Below are 25,303 nucleotides of genomic sequence, written 5' to 3' on the forward strand. Positions count from 1 at the left end.
ACACTTCTTGATCCAGAAAGCACTCTGACCCTTTGTTCAGTTCTTAAAATTTGGTTCTGACAAGTTACCAAAGTACATAAATGTATGTTTGGCTCTGCTGTAAAACAAACAGAAACTTAGAGAAATCAATTTTGTGCCTTTGGTGATCTGACAATGAGCTTGAATGTAGATTTTAACATTTTTTGTATAGTATTACAATTGAAAACAAATGATTTAAACTATACATTTTAGTTCCACTGTCTTTTTGTGTCTTTCATTACAAAAATGGCACAGGAAATGAAAGAGGTGAATGTCAGATCATAGACATATACCTCCATAGTCAGTTACCTGTCATAGTATGGTATATCATCTAGAAAAAGTTCAACTTATAAAACCAACATAGTAGTGACTGAAGTACGAAATGTGACATCCATCATCTTCTCTTTGGCTTCAATTATATGATTAGTAAAATATGCACCTTAATGTGATTCTCATTCATCATGGTACAAGAAGTATACATGCATGCATGACGTACCATAACATGAAAGATAATTATTAGTTTGATTATGAATGGAGATGTAAGGCTGCATTCACAAATAATGGGAGGGAGGGGGGGGGGGGGGGGTTTGGAGGAATCATGACAAAATTAGATATTTTTTTCAAGTCCCCCCCCTTTATAACCCCCCAAAAATTCAGACCCCCCCCCCTCCACATGGTCAGAAATTTTCAAGGCCCCCCCCCCCCCACACACACACACACATTTATTTTTATAACATATATATAGCGACACACATACACATGTGTACACACACACAACATACATATACCTACATACCTACATACATACATACATACATACATACATACATATACATACATACACAGGAAAAACTGACTAAAAGAGTACAGACATTCAGGCTAAAATGTTTAAGAATGATTCCTAATGAAAGGTTACAAAGCTTAAGAAAGGTAAGACATAAAGATATACTGATTACTGTTAAAAGGGTCTATACAAGCTTGAAAACATTCTGTCAAGCCATCATTGGTAATTGTACAAAGCGTATGGTATGAAACTGTTTTTGAATCGTTCGGTTCTACATCTGAGAATACTACATTTTTTGAGTGACGTACGGGTCTTCCTTGTTGAGGTTGGATTGATCAAGTAATGTAATTTGTCATTACTAATGCATATTTTCCCAAAAAATGATTGGCATATTGTATCTCTCCTCTGCGTTAGAGTTTTGATATTGGTAGGGATACATTCCGGATATGTCTGAGGAAAAATGATCACTTGTAAGTGCATTGTGCCACAGTGGATAAGCGTATTCTACCAATGGTCGTATAATTTTGCAAACAGCATATACAAATTTGCATTCAAAATATAAAAAAAATACATGTAAACTTTTAAAATAGGGCAACTCTGTCCTTTAAGCCAAACACTGACAGTCTTGTATGTATTCCAAGCAAATAAATACACACCATGGTAGCTATGATGCAGATCCATGGAAATAACAGGTAAAATGGTGGCCATTATTGTATATAATGTTTCAGTTTGCAACAATTCTTTTGTAATTAACTTTTGTACAACTATTCATCAATTCTTCTGGTCTTCCATTTTGTTGCTCTCCGGCCTGATCTTGTATACATATAAATTTCACTCTCACTGACTTCAGGTGACCCAAACTCCCTTTCCACTATATCTGAGTCAGGTGAATCATTGTCACTGTCAGAATAACTGTCAGTATCAGAGCTGCATGGTTGAAGAATCACTTATGTTCTGTCGGTGGTAGAAGTGGGATCTAATATACCGGTAGCTTCTATCTTGTCAGCTTTTATCTTTCCTGGTGCTATGGGAATGTTGTGTTTTGCTAAATATTTACAAAGTTCTTTCACTTTTAGTTTGACAATAGCTCCACTCCTTACCAAGTTATGAGAATGAGGAGTAAGCTATTGAGAGTGACAAAATGGACAGAAGTGCAGTAGATGGTTGTAGAGACTAGACACATTCATGTTGCTGAGGGGTTATTTTAAATATTGCCTTGTTTTTTTCATATATTTTAAAATTTCACATATTGCATTGTTTTATTTTTTGGATAGGAGAAAATTTCACCCAATAGTACTACACAATGAGCTCTGCATCTCTAGACATTTTAGATGAACCTAATTTGCAAAGACTATTAGTCCGTGTGGTTATTAGCCCCATGAAGGGTCTCAACAACAATCTTATTGGTAACTACCCGGTATGTATTTGTATTAGTATCAAACCTGTTGATCCACCACCACCAACCAAATATCAGTGACAGCCTGACAGTCTATTTATACTCATTTCACATTTATCAAAATGTGCCTTCAGATGCAGAGCTTGATGTCCTTTGCTCAAAACTTTCAGTAATCAATCAGGTACAAATGGATAACAAATAATTAAGGGATGGTGCAAATTTAACTTTTAAACGATTAAACTATTTAATTTTTACAAAAATTATTTATATTTATACATTTTTTATTCACCGGTTTACATTCATTTTACAAATATAAATTGTAAGAAATGTCACAAGTACTTTCTGCCTGAAATCATAAAGGATTTTATATACATGTTTTTTGGAAGAGTTTTATGTGTCATTGTTATTTATTTATTTATCTATTTATTTATGTTAGCAGTTCAAGATAGTTCAAAACGTTTATTTAATAGATTAAAATTCACTTCAGGACAGTTCAACATGCCATCAGCCGATGCCGAGTATGCTAAATAGTGCAATGCTTTGAAATTGTCCATAGACTATGTCATACCCATTTTGCAGTGATTTTGGGCTATCTATATTGTGCAGTCTCTTCCTGTGCTCATTTTACAGTTGGTTTAATAGTTGTGATCAACAATGGGCGAGATAAACAACTCAACACACACTTAAGTTGTTAAAAAGACATTGGGTATCTCAAAATGTGTTTTCATCATCATTATTATAATGTGAAAAATATTTTTAGGTCCCCCCCCAACCCTCCAAAAATGTTCAAGTCCCCCCCCCCCCTCCACCGTCCTCCAAATTTTCAAGTCCCCCCCCTCAATTCCTCCGAACCCCCCCCCCCCCTGCCAATTATTTGTGAATGCAGCCTAATCATCTTAGTTTTTTTATCATGATCTACACTAGATCATAGACCCTCCACCAACTGGGTCTATGACAAGATACACGAAAATCATATGTATTTCTAAAGTAGTTGCACATGTTAGGGTAACTGTTATACACCAGGAAAATGGAAAATCCTCTGGCCTCCATGTGGAAGTAAAATCTGGACATTCCCCTATAGGCTAAACCCCAGTTCGGATGTGCTAAAATGTTGATGCATAGATGGAGAATCAACCTAGCCCTACATACAGCTCCACTCAGCTTCCTCTGAGTGGAGACCCCCCAAAAAAAATCCCCACAGGATTTAATTAGGTGTAAATCCACTGAACGGATCATTGTTACTACAATTCCAACTTACATTACACCAAAAAATTTGTTTGAAAAAGCCATATCATATAGATTGTACATTTGAGAAGCTGGCAGTTACTGGTGCCCAGCAGTTGGTTGAGGTAGAGTAAGCTTATTTATACATGTATTTGCAGTTGGCAAAATGGTGCTAGTTATAAATTCCAGTGAAGGAGACAGGCTAAAGCCGAGAACTGGTTCTTCTTCTGCTCCAGTAACAAACTGTAGTATGTCATTAAGAGTCACTTTCCCTCTTCTTCCACCTGAAAGGAAAAGAGAAACAAACAACTTACTCTAGGTATGCACTAATTAACCCACACATTTTCCTATTTCAAATTACAATTAGCTAAAAAGGAAGAACATGTTTGTAGGAAAATCCTGATTATGTAAATCACTTTATCAACATATTTATATAGTGCCTATATAGTGTTCTGTGAAGGTCAACAGTTGGGATTAAAATGTAGAATGTACTCTTGAGAAAAGATGAAGTTCCAGGTAGTTCAAGTGGTTATTTGTTCCAAAAGAGCGGAGCTGCACTAGAACAATGGCGACACTACCTTTTACCTGGTATTCCAATGAGGAACATAAAGTAGACTTTTTTTACATTACATGCACGGTTTCAGGTTTATTTTTAAGCAAGCAAGCAAGCTAGCATATTAGGAGCAGTATTATGGAGTGCTGGTATATTCATTTCTGTGACAGATGTGCCACACTCTATTTGACATTGTACATTTAATTACTATAAGCTTTATTATCACACAAACTAATCAACATACAGTACTGGTGCTATGAATTTGTCTAAAACATATAGTCTAAGTAGGCATATTAGTGACAAATATCATTTCTGTATTGTCTGTTAAGATATATATCAGTAAACCTCAGTGGATATTGTCGAAAAATGCAGTCAGAGGATATTCAAGCCACATGATTCTAAATGTTAATGTGATTAGGTAATCACCTGGCTGTGTGTGGTGTGCCTAGCTCTGGTGTTGTTAGTTTGGGTTGTAAAGTGTGTCTCTGCATGTTTATGTATAAAAAAACAGTGCCAATGGCGTTTCAGCACAACTGTATACATATAAAAAAATGTTGATCCACATGCTGATCCATGCTAGGCTGTGTTCATTTGCTGAATGATTATCCAGTTGCCTGTCCAACCCTGTTGTTGTCTTTGCAATATACATGATCATTTAGTGGTTGCTATGGGTGTGGCCATGGTTGCTAGGGATATCTGCATACATATTTCAAACAATTACTCACTTCCCTACCAGTTGCTGAGATTATTTTAGCAAAATATACTGGCATTTTGTTGTTGCTAAGGGACCGGTCAGTTTCTTCAGCCTGGGGGGGGGGGGGTGGATTGGTAGGGGGGGTTACCCTGTTTTTGAAATTGGCAGTAGGGGGGGGGGGGTCATGCTGTTTTGAAAATTGTGGATGGGGGGGGGGGGGTCATTGTGTTTTAGATTGTGATGGAAGAAAAAAAATCCTTTCTACAATGGCATGGGATAGCCTTGTCTGAAATGTGGTACATGTCAATATTTGTTCTTGTCCCTGTTTCTTACATGAATTCTTTAACATTACTTATTAGTTCAAACCTAACTATACATATTCATATACATGTACCGGTATTACCTACCTACCACACTAGTTACAGAACATGTCATGTAAATGCTTGGCTGTTTCACAATCAATGTTTCGCTTATATTGCAGTTTGGGGCAAAAGTGAACTTGAAGGTTTCGTAATAGTAATTTTCATAGATAGTTTATAAATGAAGTTAATCTAAATTGTTCTACTCGTCATGCTATTGACACTACAAATCACCACATCTCATCAGATTCCAGTTACTATTATACACTAGGTATGACCACCTAAAGTTCTCTAACATACCGGTGACTTTATTATACATGCAATATTAATGCTCCTATATACTAATGTTACATGTCCATTTTATGTGATATGAGAAACTCATTTAAAAACGTTTTACGTTAGCTTTTCGAAGCTTGGAAATATTACCTCAAAGGTTATGAATAACCTAAACATTGCCTTTACTCAAGCAAAAACTCCAGATCTGCCAGGGGGAAAACCCCAAGGACTCCCTCACCCCCAGAGGTCACTCATACATTCAACCAACAATCAGATGCACCAACAATCTTTTTACTGTCATAATGGTATTAAACTTTTCTTAAATATTTTCACCCTATTCTAATTTGATATGATATTGTCTTTTCAAGATCTGAAACGTTTGCCAAGATAGTCTAAAATTGCCTTAAACTCCAAATCTCCCCTACCAATGATACTACCATTATAGATGTGCTGACCTTTACTACATGTATATAATGATGCCATTTAAACTTTTTAAGAACATATTTCAACCCTTAGTGTAAGTTTTAAAGAATAGTTTCTGATACTTGCTGTCTTGTAAAGCATGGATTAAATTATTGCTTGAAAGGGTCTGAATAGCCTAAATATTGGCTTTAAGAGTAAAAATCCTCCAGGGTTTCTAGAGGGAGACCCCCCTCAGACCCCCCACATGAGGTGGACATATCCCAGTCTCAATTAGCTCTTCCCCTCTTACTGTCAAGATGCTATCAAAGTATATTTCAAAAGTATTTCAACCCTATGTACATGTACATGTAGTTGCTTTTAACATGTTGGTGTTGTCTTGTAAGGCTTGGAAATTATTGTCTGAAAGGGTCTGAATAGTCTCAAAATTGAAAAAAAATTTAAAAAGTCCAGGGCTTCTAGGGGGAGACCCCCTAGGACCCCCCCCCCCACATGAGGTGTGCACATCCTAGTCTCAAGATCTTCCCCCTACCTCTTACTGTCAAGACCCTATCAAACTATATTTCAAAAATATTTCAACCTTATGTAGTTGCATTTTACATGTTGGTGCTGTCTTAAAGCTTGGAAATTATTTTCTGAAAATGTCTGACTTTTCAGAGTTAAAAACCTCCTGGGCTTCTAGGGGCAGACCCCCTAGGACCCCCATAAGAGATGTACATATTCCCTTCAAGAGATTTTCTACCTTTCACTGCCAAGATGCTATTAAACTCCTTTTCGAATATATTTACCCTGTGTATAAGTAGTCAATAATTATAAATATGATAGTGCTAACCCGGGATCTTATAAAGTAGATGCAAGACAGTCAAGCAGTCCACACTGAGTCACGATAAAAAAAATACCTGTCATGTGAATATTATATATGGGGGGGGGGGGGGGGTCATCATGTTTTAGAATTAAATGATAGGGGGGGGGGGGGTCAGCCTGTTTTTGGTTTTACAGATAGGGGGGGGGGGGTCAGTGACTTTTTGTCGGCCCGATTTAAGAATCCACCGCCCCCCCCCAACCCCCCCCCCCCCCAGGCTGGAGAAACTGACCGGTCCCTAAGGACATGGTCATGATTGCCATGGCCATTTGCATCAAAATGTTTTGAACAAAATATGCAGGCTAAAAAAAACAATTATCTGCAGAATACTTCTAGAAACATCTCACCAAATTACGGTCTCATTGGCAAAGTACTTTTTGAGATATACATTTTTAATCAAAATTCACATTATTACCCCCAATTTGACTATTACTGATGGAATCACCATGTTATGAACAAATCTTAATCTATACACCCATAAGAATGTTCCCACCAAATTACAGGTCAATCTGTCGTCTAGTAGTTTTTGAGTTTAAAGGAGCACAGGCTGAGTTTAGACACTTTTTACTTTGGTTAGTAATACAAAATACTTTACATAAAACCATGGCTAAACTACTGTTTACAACGATTCATGTAGCTGTGATGTGTCACTTTTTACCAACCATCCAACTCATGTAATGACAGGGATTTCCTCAAATTTGTTGATACGTACCAACAATTATATCATCAAATCTTTCATATATTATATCTAAATACCAGGATTGAGTTATACCAGTATCAAATAACGAATGAGTGACTGTGCTTCAGTAAGTAGAATACAATATGTAACACTTTGTAGGCAACAAAAAGTGTGTCCAATAACTCAGCCTGTGCCCCTGTAAGTTTTTTAACCAAAAATGATATTTTTTCACCCAAATCATACACCTGTGATGCAATCATTTTGCTTTTAACAATTTCACAACTAGACACCAAAAAGTAATGTTCCCACTAAATACCAAGGCAGTCATGTTTTTTAGTTTAAAATGATTACATGCACGCGCGCACACACACGCGCGCGCACACACACACACACACACACACACACACAGGTAGACTGATGCCTTTCCATGCCAATAGCACTACTGAACCTTAAAGTTTAGTTGTGCTAAAAAAACAGGGCATACCAAAGCAACTTGGCTTTGCCTGTAATATCCCCAGTGCTAAATGCAATACAATCAGTCTTCTTATAATAATAATATAATAATAATTCTTTATTGTTTCTTTAACCAACTCTGGACATCAGATCTATTCACAATAAAGAAGGAAAATAACCTTACAATAACAATACAGAGAAAAACAAAGAAAATACACCTTAGCAGGTGTCAAAAACGACTCATGTTTAAAATATTTATGTATTTATTTTTTCGAGGCAGCTGACAGTGTACCGCTCTCTAAGTTTGAAGCATGTGTATGTGTATTTAGCCACTTCTTTAATTATATTCTCATTTTTACTGTTCATTATATTAAGGAATTTTTCTGTGTCTGACAAATCTGGGGGCCATATTTTAAAGTGTGCTAATATTGATTTCCTTTCATCCGTGAACATTTTACAGTTTAAGATAAAGTGTTGCTCATCTTCAATTTCATTGGTTTGGCACATGGGGCATGTTCTACTGGCTATGTCTTGTTTATTGTGTCTACCTGTTTCTATTTTTAGTTTGTGTGAACTTATCCTTAGTTTTGTCAGAGCAGATCTATGGAGAGGATTTTTTATAATGCTTAAATATTTCTCACAAGTAGTATCTTTTTTTATTTGTCTATACGTATGGAGTTTATTTTTATGGTTTTGTCCTTTGTTATCATTGTATAATATGTCTATGGATTGTCTGTCATACAGTTCTTTTAGTTTCTCTTTGACTATATTAATTAATTTAGAATCACCTTCTGTAGCTATTTCTGTCCATTCACCCTCCATATTTATTAATTTTAAGATCTGCTTGATACCTGTTACCCAGTTTTGTGTCCCCACCCTCTCCATTTCTATACCCAGTTTGAATGCTTCATTTACAAGAGAATCTGTTGGTTTCTGTTTAATTTTTATCCAATACTTTACTGCTTGTATTAAGCTAAATAAAATTAGCGGGCTACGTCCTAGTTCTAGTAAACATGCTAAATTGTGTGATTTGGGGCTAACCTGGAGTAGAAATTTACAGAATCGTGTAATGCATTTTTTCACTGGGGTTTGTAATATTTGTTAAATTTGTTGTGGAGTTGATAACATCACCAGCCCAGACCTCACTGCAGTACAGTAGTATTGGTCTGATGGTGGCATCAAACATTTGCAGGTATAATTTAACTGGTATCTGGCCTTCTGAGAACAGATATTGTTTTAATTTAAAACATGCTTTCAATGCCCTGTTGGTTAGATCTTGCTGGGCCTTGTTGAGTTTACCTGTAGTGTTTAGTTTTATGCCTAGATATGTGTATGATGAGACTCTTGCAAGTTCAAGATTGTTCAGGTAGAATTTTTGTTTCTGCATGGTTTTTCCTGTTTTATTAAAAACAATTGTTTTTGATTTCGCTATGTTAATATCCAGTTGCCATTTTTTGCAGTACGTTGCTACAGCATTTAAGGCATTTTGTAGACCTGAACTGGATTCTGATAACAATAGTAGAACATCAGCATATAGCAGACAGGGTATATCATTATTCAAGAGTCTTGGGGGATCAATTTTAGTTTCTTCCAGTTGCTTCTTAATGTCATTTATGTATATGTTGAACAGTAGAGGGCTTAGTCCATCTCCTTGCCTAATGCCTCTTTTGACTGGAAAAGCTTTTGACAATCCATTATTTGTTTTGATACAACTTAAAGAATTGGAATAAATTGAATTTACCACATTCAGAAATTTACCAGAAAAAAATATAATTGCAATAAGTCATTTACACACACATGTTCATGTATCAACTATAGCGTAGAATGCCTGCCAATATTCGAAAATACAATACTGCAATGACTATATGCAATACTGCAATGACTATATGCAATACTGCAATGACTATATGCGATATGACTACATGAGATGACTACATGCGATATGACTACATGAGGTGACTACATGCGATATGACTACATGCGATGTGACTACATGAGATGACTACATGCGATATGACTATATGCGATGTGACTACATGAGATGACTACATGCGATGTGACTACATGAGATGACTACATGCGATATGACTACATGAGATGACTACATGCGACATGACTACATGAGATGACTATGTGCAATACTGCGATGCGAGATGATGACATGATATGCGGCGATTTTGTAATGGCGTTATGCCATTCGTAGATTATTCAATACGCATAATACAAGTATTTATATGAAACAGGCTAGGGAGTACTCCTCAGCATGTTGCACGTGGTAAGAGGTGGACCATTTGATATCCTGGGGGGGGGGGGAGGGCTTGGAAGATTTCGGGGGAAAAAAGATGCCAAATGGATTTGCTTGAAAAAAAAAATCCGGATATGAGAGGGTGATGGAAAAAAAAAGATGGACCACTGCTGCTAGAAAAAACACCAGGGACCAGTCAGTTTCGTTAGCCTGTGGTACATATATATATTTTTTCTTGTCTCTGTTTCTTTCATAAATGGTTTAAATATTACTTCATGTAAGGGTTCAAACATAACTATACATAACATTATACATATAATACATGTATTACCTAGCTACAACACTAGTTACAGAACATGCCATGTAAGTGTTTGGCTGTTTCACAATCAGACGTGCTACACTTATCTTACACTTTGGAGCAAAAGTGAACTTGAAGGTTTTGTAATGGTAACCTTCATACTATTGGATAGTTTATAAAAAGAACTTGATCTAAATTGTTCTAGTCTCTTCAGTATGAATTGTCAGAAGGGATGATATACTTCCTATTTCAGACACTACATGTATCGACACCAGAACTCAAATTCAAGTTTCTATTGTACACTAGGTATGACCTCCTAAAGTACTCTAACACATCAGTAACTTTACTATACATGCAATACCAATGCCCCTATACCAATATTACAGGCCCAATTTTATAACATGGAAAACTTATGTAAAACATTATATTTACTTTAGCTTTTCGATGCTTGGCAATATATATCTCAGAGGCTATGAATAACCTAAAAATTGCCTAAATAGAAACAAAAAACTGCAGATCTGGCGGGGGGACCCCTTGGACTCCATCACCCCAGAGGCCACTCATTCGTTAAACCAACAATAAGATTCAACAAAATTGTTAAAAAAAACAAACTTGAAAAGCTTCTAGGGGAGATCCCCTAGGACCCCCCCCCCCCCATAAGAGGTAGACATGTCCAAGCCTCAAATCAAAGTTCTTCCCTCCACCTCTTACTGTCAAGATGCTATGAAATTTTATTTCAAAAATGTTTCAACCATGTGTAGTTACTTTTTACAATTGTTAGAGCTGTCTTGTAAAGCTTGCAAATTATTGTCTGAAAGTGTCTGTGAATAGCCTAAACATTGCCTTTAGAAGTAAAAATCCTCCAGGGCTTCTAGGGGGAGACCCCCTAGAACCCCCCCAACCCCCCCATTCACACACATACTCACACAAGAGATGGACATATCCCAGTCTCAAAGCTCTTCCCTCTACAACTTACTGTCTATGAAACTTTATTCAGGGGGGTCAGTGACTTTTTGTCGGCCCAATGGAAAAACACACTTACACTCCCCCATCCCCAAGCTGGAGAAACTGACCGGTCTATCTGAATGCTTGAGCTCACCAATCAAGTTTCCGATTTGTATTTTCAGTGTGTCACCATACCATGGCATAAAACTGTCAACGATGTTTATTTAATTGAAAATCAAACATGTATGAAATATGTAGTTTTCTAAATATAATATGTGTGTGATAGAACAGCATCTTTTTACTCTCTCTATTACTGTGTGCCAAAACCAAACAGAAAATTGTGACAACAAATGTAAGTGTTCAACATTGACGTAAACAAAATATGGATATCTCAAAAAAGCAAAGAAAAAAAAATTGCCAGCATAGGCGAAGGAGAAAAAAATAATTCTCAGGCAAGCAGGAGGGAAAAAAATAATGACTCTCCACGAATCTTCCAAGCCCCCCAGGATATTGAATGGTCTACCCCTTATGCATATCGAATAATCTACGAATGGCATAACGTCATTACAAAATCGCCGCATATCATGTCATCATCTCGCATCGCAGTATTGCATGTAGTCACATCGCATGTAGTCATATCGCATGTAGTCATCTCATGTAGTCATATCGCATGTAGTCATCTCATGTAGGCACATCGCATGTAGTCACATCGCATGTAGTCATATCGCATGTAGTCATCTCATGTAGTCACATCGCATGTAGTCATCTCATGTAGTCATATCGCATGTAGTCATCTCATGTAGTCATATTGCATACAGTCATTGCAGTATTGCATATAGTCATTGCAGTATTGCATCTATAGTCATTGCAGTATTGCATATAGTCATTGCAGTATTGAATTTTCGAATATTGGCAGGCATTCAACGCCATATATCAACACCTAGCACAATTATGCCAATGTCACTGCTCAGCTTCTAGTTTAGTTGTGCTTCATAATACAGCTATGACAGAAAGGTTACAATACTGTTTGATATTCCCCAAAGCTCTATATATGTGCTTGTCTTTTCTAAATATAGGGTGCAATACACAACAACTGTTTAAAGTAATAGTTCATTGTATTAAATTCACAAAGATCATTTGTTCAAACTTACTTGTAACCTCACGCAGATATTTCATGAAGACAGCATATACTGCTGACTCATATTGGCGGTCATTAGCCCCATCTTCGCTAAACACTGGCTTCAGCAAGGCCTTCACAATATTGATGCTTATAGTTTTGCCATTGAATTAGGTTGAAATAAATACTTCAAAATTGGTAGCTGGATACATAACTGAAATTTGTTGAAAAAGTGAGAAATATAAAATTCTGTATGCATTTGCACTTTCCTTTTTAGCACAACTGAACTGAGGTTCAGTAGTGCTATAGGGATCGCCCGGCGTCTGTCTGTCTGTCTGTCTGTCTGTCTGTCTGTCTGTCTGTCTCTGTGTGTGTGTGTGTGTGTATGTGTGTAAACAACTTAAACTCAAAAACTGCTGAACCGATTGCCATGATATTTGGTGGGTCCATTACCTTGGGTGTCTAGTTGGGAAATTGTTCAAATCAAAATAATCGCATCACAGATGTGTGATTTGGGTCAAAAAATGTGATTTTTGGTCAAAAAACTTAAACTCAGAAACTACTGGGCAGATTGGTGCGAAATTTGGTGGGAACATTCTTAAGGGGATGTAAAGTAAGATTTGTCCATGACGCGACGGGATGTTTCCATCAGTGATATGCAAATTAGGGCTAAAAATGTGTCTTTTTGGTTAAAAATCTATAATTCCAAAACTACTGAGCAGATTGGGCTGAAATTTAATGGGAATGTATCTAGGGATGTATGGACAAAGAAATATTAAGCATACCATGATTCCATGAGTGATATGCAAATTAGGTGTAAAAATGTTCATTTTTGGTCAAAAACTTATATCTCAAAAAGTACTTGGTCACCGAGTCTGAAACTTGGTGAGATGTTTCTGCATGTTATTCTTCAAAACATTTTGACAAAATTGGCCCTAGCAACCATGACCACGCCCTTAGCAACAACCAAATGGCAGTATATTTTGGTCAAATAACAACATCATATGGTAGGCAAATGAATAAACATTCAAAAAATGTATGCAAATACTGTAGCAACCATGACCACGCCCATAGCAACAGCCAAACGGTCGTGTGTTTCACAAAGATAACAACAGGGATTAATAGACAATTGAATAAACGTTCAAAAAATGTATGTAAATTTGCCTAGCAACAAGACCACGCCCATAGCAACAGCCAAATAATCATGTATATTGCAAAGATAACAACAGGAATAGAAAGACAAATGAATAAACATTCAAAAAATGTATGCAAATGTGCCTAGCAACAAGACCACGCCCATAGCAACAGCCAAATGATCTAATATATTGCAAAGATAACAAAGGGGATTAATAGACAATTGAATAAACATTCAAAAAAATGTATGTAAATATGCCTAGCAACAAGACCACGCCCATAGCAACAGCCAAATAATCACATATGTTGCAAAGATAACAACAGGAATAGAAGACAAATGAATAAACATTCAAAAAATGTATGCAAGTGTGCCTAGCAACAAGACCACGCCCATAGCAACAGCCAAATGATCACATATATTGTGAAGATAACAATGGAGATTAATAGACAATTGAATAAACATTCAAAAAATGTATGTAAATATGCCTAGCAACAAGACCACATCCATAGCAACAGCCAAATTATAGCATATATCGTAAAGATAGCAACATGGTTGGATAGGCAACTGGATAGTCATTCACCAAATGAACACTTACAGTATTGTTCGCATGTTAGCATTTTTAAAAACTGTACAGTTGTGCTACAACGCCATTGGCGGTATTTTTTTGTTTCAGAGGGATATAACTGAAATTTGATGTTTTGAACAGATTGAATAGGCCAAAAAAAAAAAGAATTGTTTCTGGTCAGGAGAGTTTGTCTAAAATGGTGAAATGACGCTATTTTCTCTCTCTTTTTTTTTTAATTCTCAACAAACCTGTCACTCACTCTACTATTTATGGCAGTTACTGTTCTTTTTATTTAGAACTTAACTACTTTAGAGCAAGTGCGTTTGTGGGGCAGATGTTGTTCCTTGTTTATGATTGGCTCTGCAGTTGTCTCCACTGTAGCACGCTCATTTTTGTGTTTCCCTATGTGTCTCAATGGATGTTTACAGAGAATTACCACCAGTCATGGTAGTGTGATGTATAACATTGTATGAAATATAGCGCCAATGGAATTGTAGCACAACTTTATAATTGATTGAATATCTGCATACATCTTTTGAATGTTTATTTATTTTTCTAATAAACAAATGTTATCATTGCGATATGCATGATCATTTGGCTGTTGCTATGGGCATGGTCTTGTTGCTAGGTACATTTGCATACATTTTTTGAATGTTCGTTCACTTGTCTAAAATCTTTGTGAAATACACCACCGTTTGTCTGGGCATGGTCATTGTTGCTAAGGATATTTGCATACATTTCAGCCCAATCTATAAGACCCCATTTCAGACTACGTCTGGCAGGGGGGCTAAAAAGATGCAGGGGTATCTAAGTGATGCGCATACTGACCAGAAACAATTTGTTTATTGATTAGATCAATCGATCAATCAAATAATAAATCAATCTATAAATCGATCAATAAATTAATCAATTACATGCTCACTGCTCCATGTGTGCTCTTTCTCACTTGCACACTCTCTCTCTCTCTCTCTCTCTCTCTCTCTCTCTCTCTCTCTCTCTCTCTCTCTCTCTCTCTCTCTCTCTCTCTCTCTCTCTCTCTCTCTCTCTCTCTGTCTCTCTGGAGACTTTGTCAAACATTCAATCTTCATGAGCAGTTGTTTACCTTGTATGTTTGCAAATTTTTTCACTTCATTTACCTACATCCATTCAGTAGAGAGCCCAGCAAATGTGTTTCTCTGCCAAATTATCTCTGTATAAGTTAAAGTGTTGGTAATATAGCCATACAGTTATAAAATTAGGGTGTTGAAGACAATTTTCAAGGACTCTATGGCATTCAATAATGTGTATGGTTTGAAATTTCATATCCCTAATTGGCCTCATATATGTCCTTCTTTTCCAAAAATATGATGTGTGTGTGTGTGGGACATCCTTAGTGGGTGTAGATTGATTTGTTCATGACATGATTTCATAAGTTATATGCAAATTAGGCATAAATGTGTCTTTTGGTCAAAAATCTTTAATTCCAAAACCACTGAGCAGATTGGGTTGAAATTTAGTGGGGATGCATTTTAGAATCTGCTGATGAAGAGATATTAGTATATAATAATATCATCAATGATATGCAAATTAGGTGTTAAGATGTGAATTTTGGTCAAAACTTATCTCAATCAAAGCACTGAATGTATTGCTGGGTATCACATAATGAGACTGACTTTGACAGCAAAGAAAGTGGAGGAACACTGGTGTTAGTTTAGAAAGTTTTCTATTAACTACCGCGCAAGGCCACTGTGTAGTACTCGGATGGTAGTAGATAAATATGTCAAAGCGAAAAAAACTTGAGTCAGTGATCAGATTGCAATATTAACATTAGAATCGCTGATACAAGATACCAAAAAGTATGAGGTTGATGGGGATGAAATCATATAATAAAGTGTTTGCATCATATAGAGATTGGCTTATATCATATAAAGACATTCACATAATATAGTGAAATCTTTGCATCATATAAAGATATGTACACATATAATGGTGTGTTCATATTATATAAAGATATGTACATATATAATAGTATGTCTACATCATATAAAGATATACACACATATAATGGTGTATTCATGTCATATAAAGATATGTACACATATAATGGTGTGTTCATGTCATATAAAGATATGTACACATCATATAATGTTGTGTTCATATCATATAAAGATATGTACACATCATATAATGGTGTGTTCATATCAGACGGCCCAGGGAGCTTGTAATAAATACATTTAATACATTTAATACATTCTAGATTTGCACAAAATACATTCTATGACCCGGTGATGGTACGGGTATATATGGTAGCTTGCATTTAATACATTCTAGAGGTGCACGAAATACATTCTATTTCTCGGTGATGGTCCGGGTAGCTTGCATTTAATACATTTAATACATTTCATACATTCTAGAGGTGCAGGAAATACATTCTAGTATCGGGAGACAGTACGAGACCTTGCATTTAATACATTCTAGTATCAGGAGACGGTACGGGACATTGCATTTAATACATTTAATACATTTAATACATTCTAAAGTTGCACGAAATACATTCTAGTATCTGGAGACGGTACGGGACCATGCATTTAATACATTTAATACATTCTAGAGTTGCATGAAATACATTAGTATCTGGAGACGGTACAGAACCTTGCATTTAATACATTTAATACATTTAATACATTCTAGTATCGGGAATATATAAAAGAATATATTTCGTGCACCTCTAGAATGTATTAAATGCATTAAATGTATTAAATGTATTAAATACAAGCTCCCTGGACCATCGCCGAGAAATAGAATGTATTTTGTGTACCTGTAGAATGTACTAAATACATTAAAGTTAACTTTATTACTTAACAACATGCTGTGGAAAGCATGGTATAGTAATACAAACAATACAATACAATACAATACAATACAATACAATACAATACAATACAATACAATACAAGACAAAAATACAATACACATTACTTGTCTGCTGAGGGGATCTTTCGAGTATCTAAAAGAAATTTGGCAAAAGGAAGTTTATCAAATATATTAAATGTATTAAATGTATTAAATGCAAGCTACCCAGACCATTGCCGAGAAATAGAATGTATTTTGAGTACCTGTAGAATGTACTAAATACATTAAAGTTAACTTTATTACTTAACAACATGCTGTGGAAAGCATGGTATAGTAAACACAATACAATACAATACAATACAATACAATACAATACAATACAATACAAGACAAAAATACAATACACATTACTTGTCTGCTGAGGGGATCTTTTGAGTATCTAAAAGAAATTTGGCAAAAGGAAGTTTATCAAATATATTAAATGTATTAAATGTATTAAATGCAAGCTACCCAGACCATTGCCGAGAAATAGAATGTATTTCGTACACCTCTAAAATGTATTAAAGGTATTAAATGTATTAAATGCAAGCTACCTCGACCATCGCCGAGAAATAGAATGTATTTTGAGTACCTGTAGAATGTACTAAATACATTAAAGTTAACTTTATTACTTAACAACATGCTGTGGAAAGCATGGTATAGTAAACACAATACAATACAATACAATACAATACAATACAAGACAAAAATACAATACACATTACTTGTCTGCTGAGGGGATCTTTTGAGTATCTAAAAGAAATTTGGCAAAAGGAAGTTTATCAAATATATTAAATGTATTAAATGCAAGCTACCCAGACCATTGCCGAGAAATAGAATGTATTTCGTACACCTCTAAAATGTATTAAAGGTATTAAATGTATTAAATGCAAGCTACCCGGACCATCGCCAAGAAATAGAATGTATTTCGTGCACCTCTAGAATGTATTAAATGCATTAAATGTATTAAATGTATTAAATGCAAGCTACCTGGACCATCGCCGAGAAATAGAATGTATTTCGTGCACCTCTAGAATGTATTAAATGCATTAAATGTATTAAATGTATTAAATGCAAGCAACTGGACTATCGCCGAGAAATAGAATGTAATTCGTGTACCTCTAGAATGTACGAAATGTATTAAATGCAAGCTACCCGGACCATCGTCAAGAAATAGAATGTATTTTGTGCACCTCTAGAATGTATTAAATGTATTAAATGTTTTAAATGCAAGCTACCCGGACCATCGTCGAGAAATAGAATGTATTTCGTGCATCGCTAGAATATATTAAATACATTAAATGTATTAAATGTATTAAATGCAAGCTACCCAGACCATCGCCGAGAAATAGAATGTATTTTGTGCACCTCTATAATGTATTAAATGTATTAAATGCATTAAATGCATTAAATGTATTAAATGCAAGCTACCCAGACCATCGCCGAGAAATAGAATGTACTTCGTGCACCTCTAGAATGTATTAAATGCATTAAATATATTAAATGTATTAAATGCAAGCTACCCGGACCATCGCCAAGAAATTGAATGATTGTATTTCATGCACCTCTAGAATGTATTAAATGCATTAAATGTATTAAATGCATTAAATGTATTAAATGCAAGCTAACTGGACCATCGCTGAGAAATAGAATGTATATCGTGCACCTCTAGAATGTATTAAATGTATTAAATGCAAGCTACCTGGATCATCGCAGAGAAATAGAATGTATTTCGTGCACCTCTAGAATGTATTAAATGTATTAAATGCAAGCTACTCGAACCATGCATTAAATGTACCTTAACCATCTCGCGTGTATTAAATATATTAAATGTATTTCGTGCAGCCTTAGAATGTAAAAAATGTATTAGTAGTAGTAAAATTTATTTAAGAACAGGGTAGCCAGGAAACAACAGAAGCTGATTTCCACCTGGGCCCTGTTACCACACACACAAAAAAACATTACATCCCACACAAAAAGAGATTACAAACAATGCGAAAGTCTTTTAACAAAGACAAGATGAAAAAGCAACAATAACAAAGGATAAATTTACACCGCCATCCAGTTACACCATACTGGAAGTCATCCTCTCTGACATAATATGATTTATGTATGTATTTCTAAAAGTATGAATTGTTTTGCCCTGCTTAATATGTGTTGGTAGACTGTTACATAAAACAGCTCCAGAGTATTTAAAGGTTCTCTTGCTGGAATTACTGCTTATTCTCGACACATGCGTATTGAGATTGGATCTTTGTCTAGTGGAATAGTTATGTACTTCATCCAACCTCTTGACATATTTAGTAATTAAGATACAAAGGTGTTAATTTATGAAGAACTTTAAAATAAACGCACGCCTTCTGAAAAGCAAAACGCTCATTACATGACAACCAATTTAAACTCTCTAACATAGTAAAAGAGTGGGTCCTAGGCCCACTCTGAAGGATTATCCTGGCTGCTCTATTTTGGAGCCTCTGAAGTCTGGTCAGCAAAGTCATACCACTGTTTGACCACACTACTGCAGTGTAGTCAAACAGTGGCAGTACCATCGCATTATAAAGCATCTTTGTGGTATCAAATGTAAGGTATGGTCTTACCCTCCTAAGCACACCCAGCCTTTGTGATATTTTACTACAGATCTTGGTTATGTGCGTTTCCCAATTTAAGTGGGAGTCAATCCAGACACCGAGGTATTTAAAAGCCTGAACATGCTCCACCATTTGGCCTGCTATCTGTACCGTAAGGACTTTAGATGATCTTTGATTCAGACGTTTGGATGTGCCTAGTAGCATACTTTTAGTTTTGCTTACATTTAGGGTAAGTTTATTATCAGACAGCCATGTATGGACCCTACCTAGTTCAAAGTTTAGTGTCCGCTGAATTTCACTGACATCCTTACTTGCATAAAAAAGTGCTGTATCATCAGCATATAAAACTACTTTACATTTAGAAACAACATTTGGCAAACTGTCTATAAAACAATAAAAAGTAAGGGGCCAAGTATGGACCCTTGAGGTACACCATATTCAACTGGGAGTGGCTCACTTAGTGTTACATTTAGATAGACACTCTGCTTTCTCATTGTCAGATAATCCTTAAACCAATTTAGGTCCACATCACTGACGCCAATTTTAGATAGCTTAAATAAGGATATTGACATCGACCGTGTCAAATGCTTTCTTTAGATCAAGAAATACAACCCCGGTTAAAAGTCCACTTTCATTGTTGTTTAGGACATACTCGCTGACATCTATTAGTGTTGTACTTGTTGAGTGTTCAGGTCTAAAACCTGACTGGTACTGATTTAAAAGATCATGCGTTTGGATATGTTTATAGAGTTGCTTATGTACAAACTTTTCAAACACTTTCATAATGACAGGCAGAACTGTAATCGGTCTGTAATTTGATGGGTTTGTATTATCACCATCCTTGTAAATAGGGGAAACTTTCCCCCATTTCCATTGGGATGGTAAAACGCCATTTACTAGGGAAAAATTGAACAGATAATGTAAGGGACGAGCAATTTCGGAGGCAGCGAGTTTGCAAACCCTACTGGGTATGCAGTCAATCCCTCCAGCTTTCTTGGTAGAAAGCTTGTTGAGTTCTCTTTCAATGTCAGCTGCACATAATTTTTCAAAGGCAAATGGACTACACTGTTTGACATCATGATTTGGTTGACAGGTGTTAATAAGGCTTACAGAGGAAAATTTGCAAGTTAGTTTTGCACCAATGGTACTAAAGAATTCATTGAATACAGATACAATGGATTTAGGTTCATTTACGATCTTATTATCAATGTTCAGTTCATGAATATCTTTACGCTGACTTTGTGGAATAATCTGTTTAAGTGTATGCCATAGCTTGTCGGGTTTATGGAGGTTTTCTAGAATCAATCCATCATAGTATTCTTTTTTGGAATCTTTTCTAGATATATTCACCTGATTTCAATAGTATTTATATTTCTCCCTGAGCAGTAACGATTTTTCTCTACCTGCCTTTTTGCGGAAGTAGTCCCGCTGATAAATCAGTGTTCTGATTTCATCCGTGACCCAAGGCATAGCATTACCACTGACTCTTCTAGTTATTTTTGGGGCATGCTTATCAAAAATACTTCTTATTATGTTCTGAAAACATTCCCAGGAGTCATCTATGTGGTCAAAAACTTCTAATACACACCATGGAAAGTATCTGAGTTTAAAAGCCTCATTATCAAACTTTTTCCACTCTCTTGTGTGGATAATTTTAGGAGGTGGTTTAGGTACGTGACCTTTGTGGACACAATAGATAAGGTCATGATCACTAATACCAACCGACATAACACCAACAGACGATACCTTATCACAAGACACTGATGTAAAGATATGATCAATAAGTGTCTGTGAGTGTTCAGTTGTCCTAGTGGGATCATTAATTTAGTTATCTAAGCTGGTGATCTGCTGTTAGGTCGGTAAGACGTTTAGAGTAGCAATTTCTATTATTCATTAAGTCTATGTTAAAGTCACCAAGAAGATAAATATACGAATCTAGTTTTGTAATATGATTCAGAACAGTTTCCAACTTTGTGAAGAAAACATCCATAGCATAACTTGGTGGTCTGTAAATTGCACCTACGATGAATAGCTTTGTAGGGGGTAAATTAAATTCAGCGCAGGTGCATTCAAAAGTGTCATCGTCAAGTTCAGTGTCCGTTTTAGGATGGGTATTAAATGTAAAATAGTAAAGTTCTGGCCATAGCTCACTTGTATTCTTCAATGGTGCCAAAAAAGTATAGCAGACTCATATACCTTTTGATAAAGTTGGGATGCTGTGTCCGATCATTAGTTTTTTGTTCAAATTTACTCTGAAAACACTTTTAGGTTAATAGTTGGCCATCACGAAGTTCGACCAAGGTGACTGTATAAAAAATTGGAACATGGCGGGTACATGTAATGACGTCACAAAATCTCGCGAGTCTTTGAAGTCCTCCATAGTAAAGTATAGTACATGTAAGTCTCACATATCACGAGATTTCAGCTAGCTGCGACATCATGTAGGTATATACATGATGTCCCTGCGCAAACTTTTTAAATAATGTTTTTTTTTTTAAATCTACTAGTTTGTGGGCATTTAGTTTGAAATAATTGTAGCTTTCCTGACAAAACTAATCATATGTATTGTTTGGAATAAGGCGTAAATAATTGTGTGGTTCCAATTACATTCAATTTTAAAATCTAAAGTAGATTTTTTATATTATTTTTAATTTTTTTTTCATTTGTGAGTATCTAGTTCAGGTAGTTACATTGTAAGTTTTTCTTTATATGTGATGTTGACCTGGGAACCACAAAACAGTTCACCTCTATTGATATTGTGTAGCACAGCAAAGCACAGCACAGCACAGCACAGCAAAATGGCGGCCATTTTCTAAAAAGAATGTCGGCCATTTGAAATTTATTCTCATGATTTATCCAAAATCTGCACATATCCACTGGACTCAAATTTGTTCATATCAAGTTGATATGAGTCTATTTTGAGCAGCTTTTTCTCTATATCCGATAATTAGTTTTCATTTAGTGTTCATTAACCTCATTTGAAGTCTTAGTATATATAAGTTCAAATTTTTCATGCCGAGTTGATAGTGGTCCTTTAGTATGTTTTAGGAGACGCTTTTGGAAATTTTGTTCAAAATTAATATTATGTATAACCAGCTCCTGTGATATTTACATGTGATTGTGCATGTACCCTGGTTACCGGTGGAATGGGAGGGGGGGGGGAGCATTTAAGTCTACTTAGATTTGTTCATACCTGAACTTGATAGATGTAGTTTTCTCTTCTGTGGCAGATTTTGGGTGTAGTTTAAGCTGTCATTCACTAGAAAATTAATGAATGTCATCATGAATGATAGCTATTGTAGTGAACAACATTCACCACTCATAGAATGAAGACATTTATTTTTCAAGTCATAAGCTAATTATGATTAGAGATAGGTTTAGCAGGAACGTTTTTGACCTAGTTTATATGTGTGGTTGACCTAGGAACCAAAAAACAATTCACCTCTATTGATATTGTGTAGCACAGCACAGCACAGCACAGCACAGCATAGTTAAACTACTTCTAGACAATGTTCATTCACCTTGACCCTTTCCTGTACCATTTATGGAACAAAGGTATTTTTTTAAAATTGATAGATAGTTTGACTGCTAGGTCACTTTTTTATTGTAAATACAAAATGAAACAGGTATTAAAACACAATAACTATATCAAATCCAGTCTGCAGGGCATGTCACATCACTTCTCCATACATTGCAATATTACAATGTACGCATTGATAGTCTGATTATTATGTTTTACTTGTGATTACGAAAGTATTACATTACTGTTTACCCATTTTGTTTACAAAACCCTCACTACTTGAACAATTACAATATTCTCAGGATATATATGTATACATTCAACTTTTATTATTCAAATATTAAATTTCTCCATATCTTTCTTTACAACAGACTTGCTGCATGGAATAAAGCTTTTGAAGAAAAGATTATGATCAGCACAAAGTAAGTTTGAAATTTCTAATTTTCCGTACCCATTATTCATTCTCCTCATCACACCTCATTTTTATTTCACAAAAATTCTTCCCTGTAACACCTCTTGCTCAATCACCACTTCACACTTTTCCACTCTTACTATTTTTGCCATCGTTTCACCTCATTCTCTGTTACACTTCTGGCTCTTTATCATATATCACCTTTCATAACACACCCAACTTCTTCATCTTCATCTTCTTCTTCATCACCATCTTCATCATCATCATCTTCTTCATTCATCATCTTCTTCTAACCCTAACCCCTAACCCTAACCCTAACCATTAACCACTAACCACTAACCATTAACCATTAACCATTAACCATTAACCATTAACCACTAACCACTAACCACTAACCATTAACCATTAACCACTAAGCATTAACCACTAACCATTCACCACTAACCATTAACCATTAACCATTAACCACTAACAACTAACCACTAACCCTAACCACTAACCCTAACCACTAACCCTAGCCACTAACACAAACCTCTAGCCCTAACCACTAAACACTATCCCTTACCACTAACCACTAACAGCTAACAATAACCACTAACCACTAACCCTAACCACTAACACTAACTACTAACTCTAACCACTAACCATAACCACAAACCACTAATCCTAACCACTAACCATTAACCACTAACCATTAACCACTAACCATTAACCATTAACCACTAACCACTAACCCTAACCACTAACTACTAACAATTAACCATTAACCACTAACCATTAACCACTAAACATTAACCACTAACCACTAACCACTAACCACTAACCCTAACCACTAACCACTAACCACTAACCACTAACCATTAACCACTAACCCTAACCACTAACCATTAACCACTAACCATTAACCACTAACCATTAACCAATATCCATTAACCCCAACCAATAACCACTAACAACTAACCACTAACCACTAACCATAACCACTAACCCTAACCACTAACCTTAACCACTATCCACTAACCCTAACCACTAACCATAACCACAAACACTAACCACTAACCACTAACCATAACCACTAACCCTAACCACTAACCCTAACCACTAACCATTAACCACTAACCACTAACCAATATCCATTAACCACTATCCATTAACCACTAACAATAAACCACTAACCACTAACCACTAACCATTAACCACTAACCATTAACCACTAACAACTAACCACTAACCACTAACCATTAACCACTAACCACTAACCATTAACCATTAACCACTAACCATTAACCACTAAGCATTAACCACTAACCATTAACCACTAACCATTAACCACTAACCACTAACCATTAACCATTAACCACTAACCACTAACCACTAACCATTAACCACTAACCATTAACCACTAACCACTAACCACTAACCATTAACCACTAACCACTAACCACTAACGATTAACCACTAACCATAAACCACTAACCATTAAACACTAACCATTAACCACTAACCATTAACCACTAACCTATAACCATTAACCCTAACCACTAACCTTAACCACTATCCACTAACCCTAACCACTAACCACTAACCATAACCACAAACACTAACCACTAACCACTAGCCATAACCACTAACCACTAACCCTAACCATTAACCACTAACCCTAACCACTAACTATTAACCACTAACCACTAACCATTAACCACAACCACTAACCACTAACTATTAACCACTAACCATTAACCACTAACCACTAACCATTAACCACTAACCATTAACCATTAACCACTAACCCCTAAACCACTAACCATTAACCACTAACCATTAACCATTAACCACTAACCACTAACCACTAACCATTAACCACTAACCACTAACCATAACCACAAACC

At 35.8% G+C, this 25,303-nt stretch overlaps 1 protein-coding gene across 1 annotated transcript in view; it reads right to left on the reverse strand.

The window, feature by feature from the left end:
• Positions 1 to 20,034: 20,034 nt before the first annotated feature.
• LOC144452096 (uncharacterized) overlaps positions 20,035 to 25,303 on the reverse strand; it is a 155,071-nt gene continuing 149,802 nt past the window's right edge. The window contains exons 7-8 of the mRNA XM_078143108.1: positions 20,886 to 21,161; positions 20,035 to 20,777 (exon numbers count right to left, since the gene is read on the reverse strand). Coding sequence (XP_077999234.1) covers positions 20,035 to 20,777; positions 20,886 to 21,161 — 1,019 coding nt within the window. The remainder of the gene's footprint in view (positions 20,778 to 20,885; positions 21,162 to 25,303) is intronic.

The sequence above is a fragment of the Glandiceps talaboti genome, chromosome 22 (genome assembly GCF_964340395.1).
Source record: "Glandiceps talaboti chromosome 22, keGlaTala1.1, whole genome shotgun sequence".
Lineage (NCBI taxonomy): Eukaryota > Metazoa > Hemichordata > Enteropneusta > Spengelidae > Glandiceps > Glandiceps talaboti.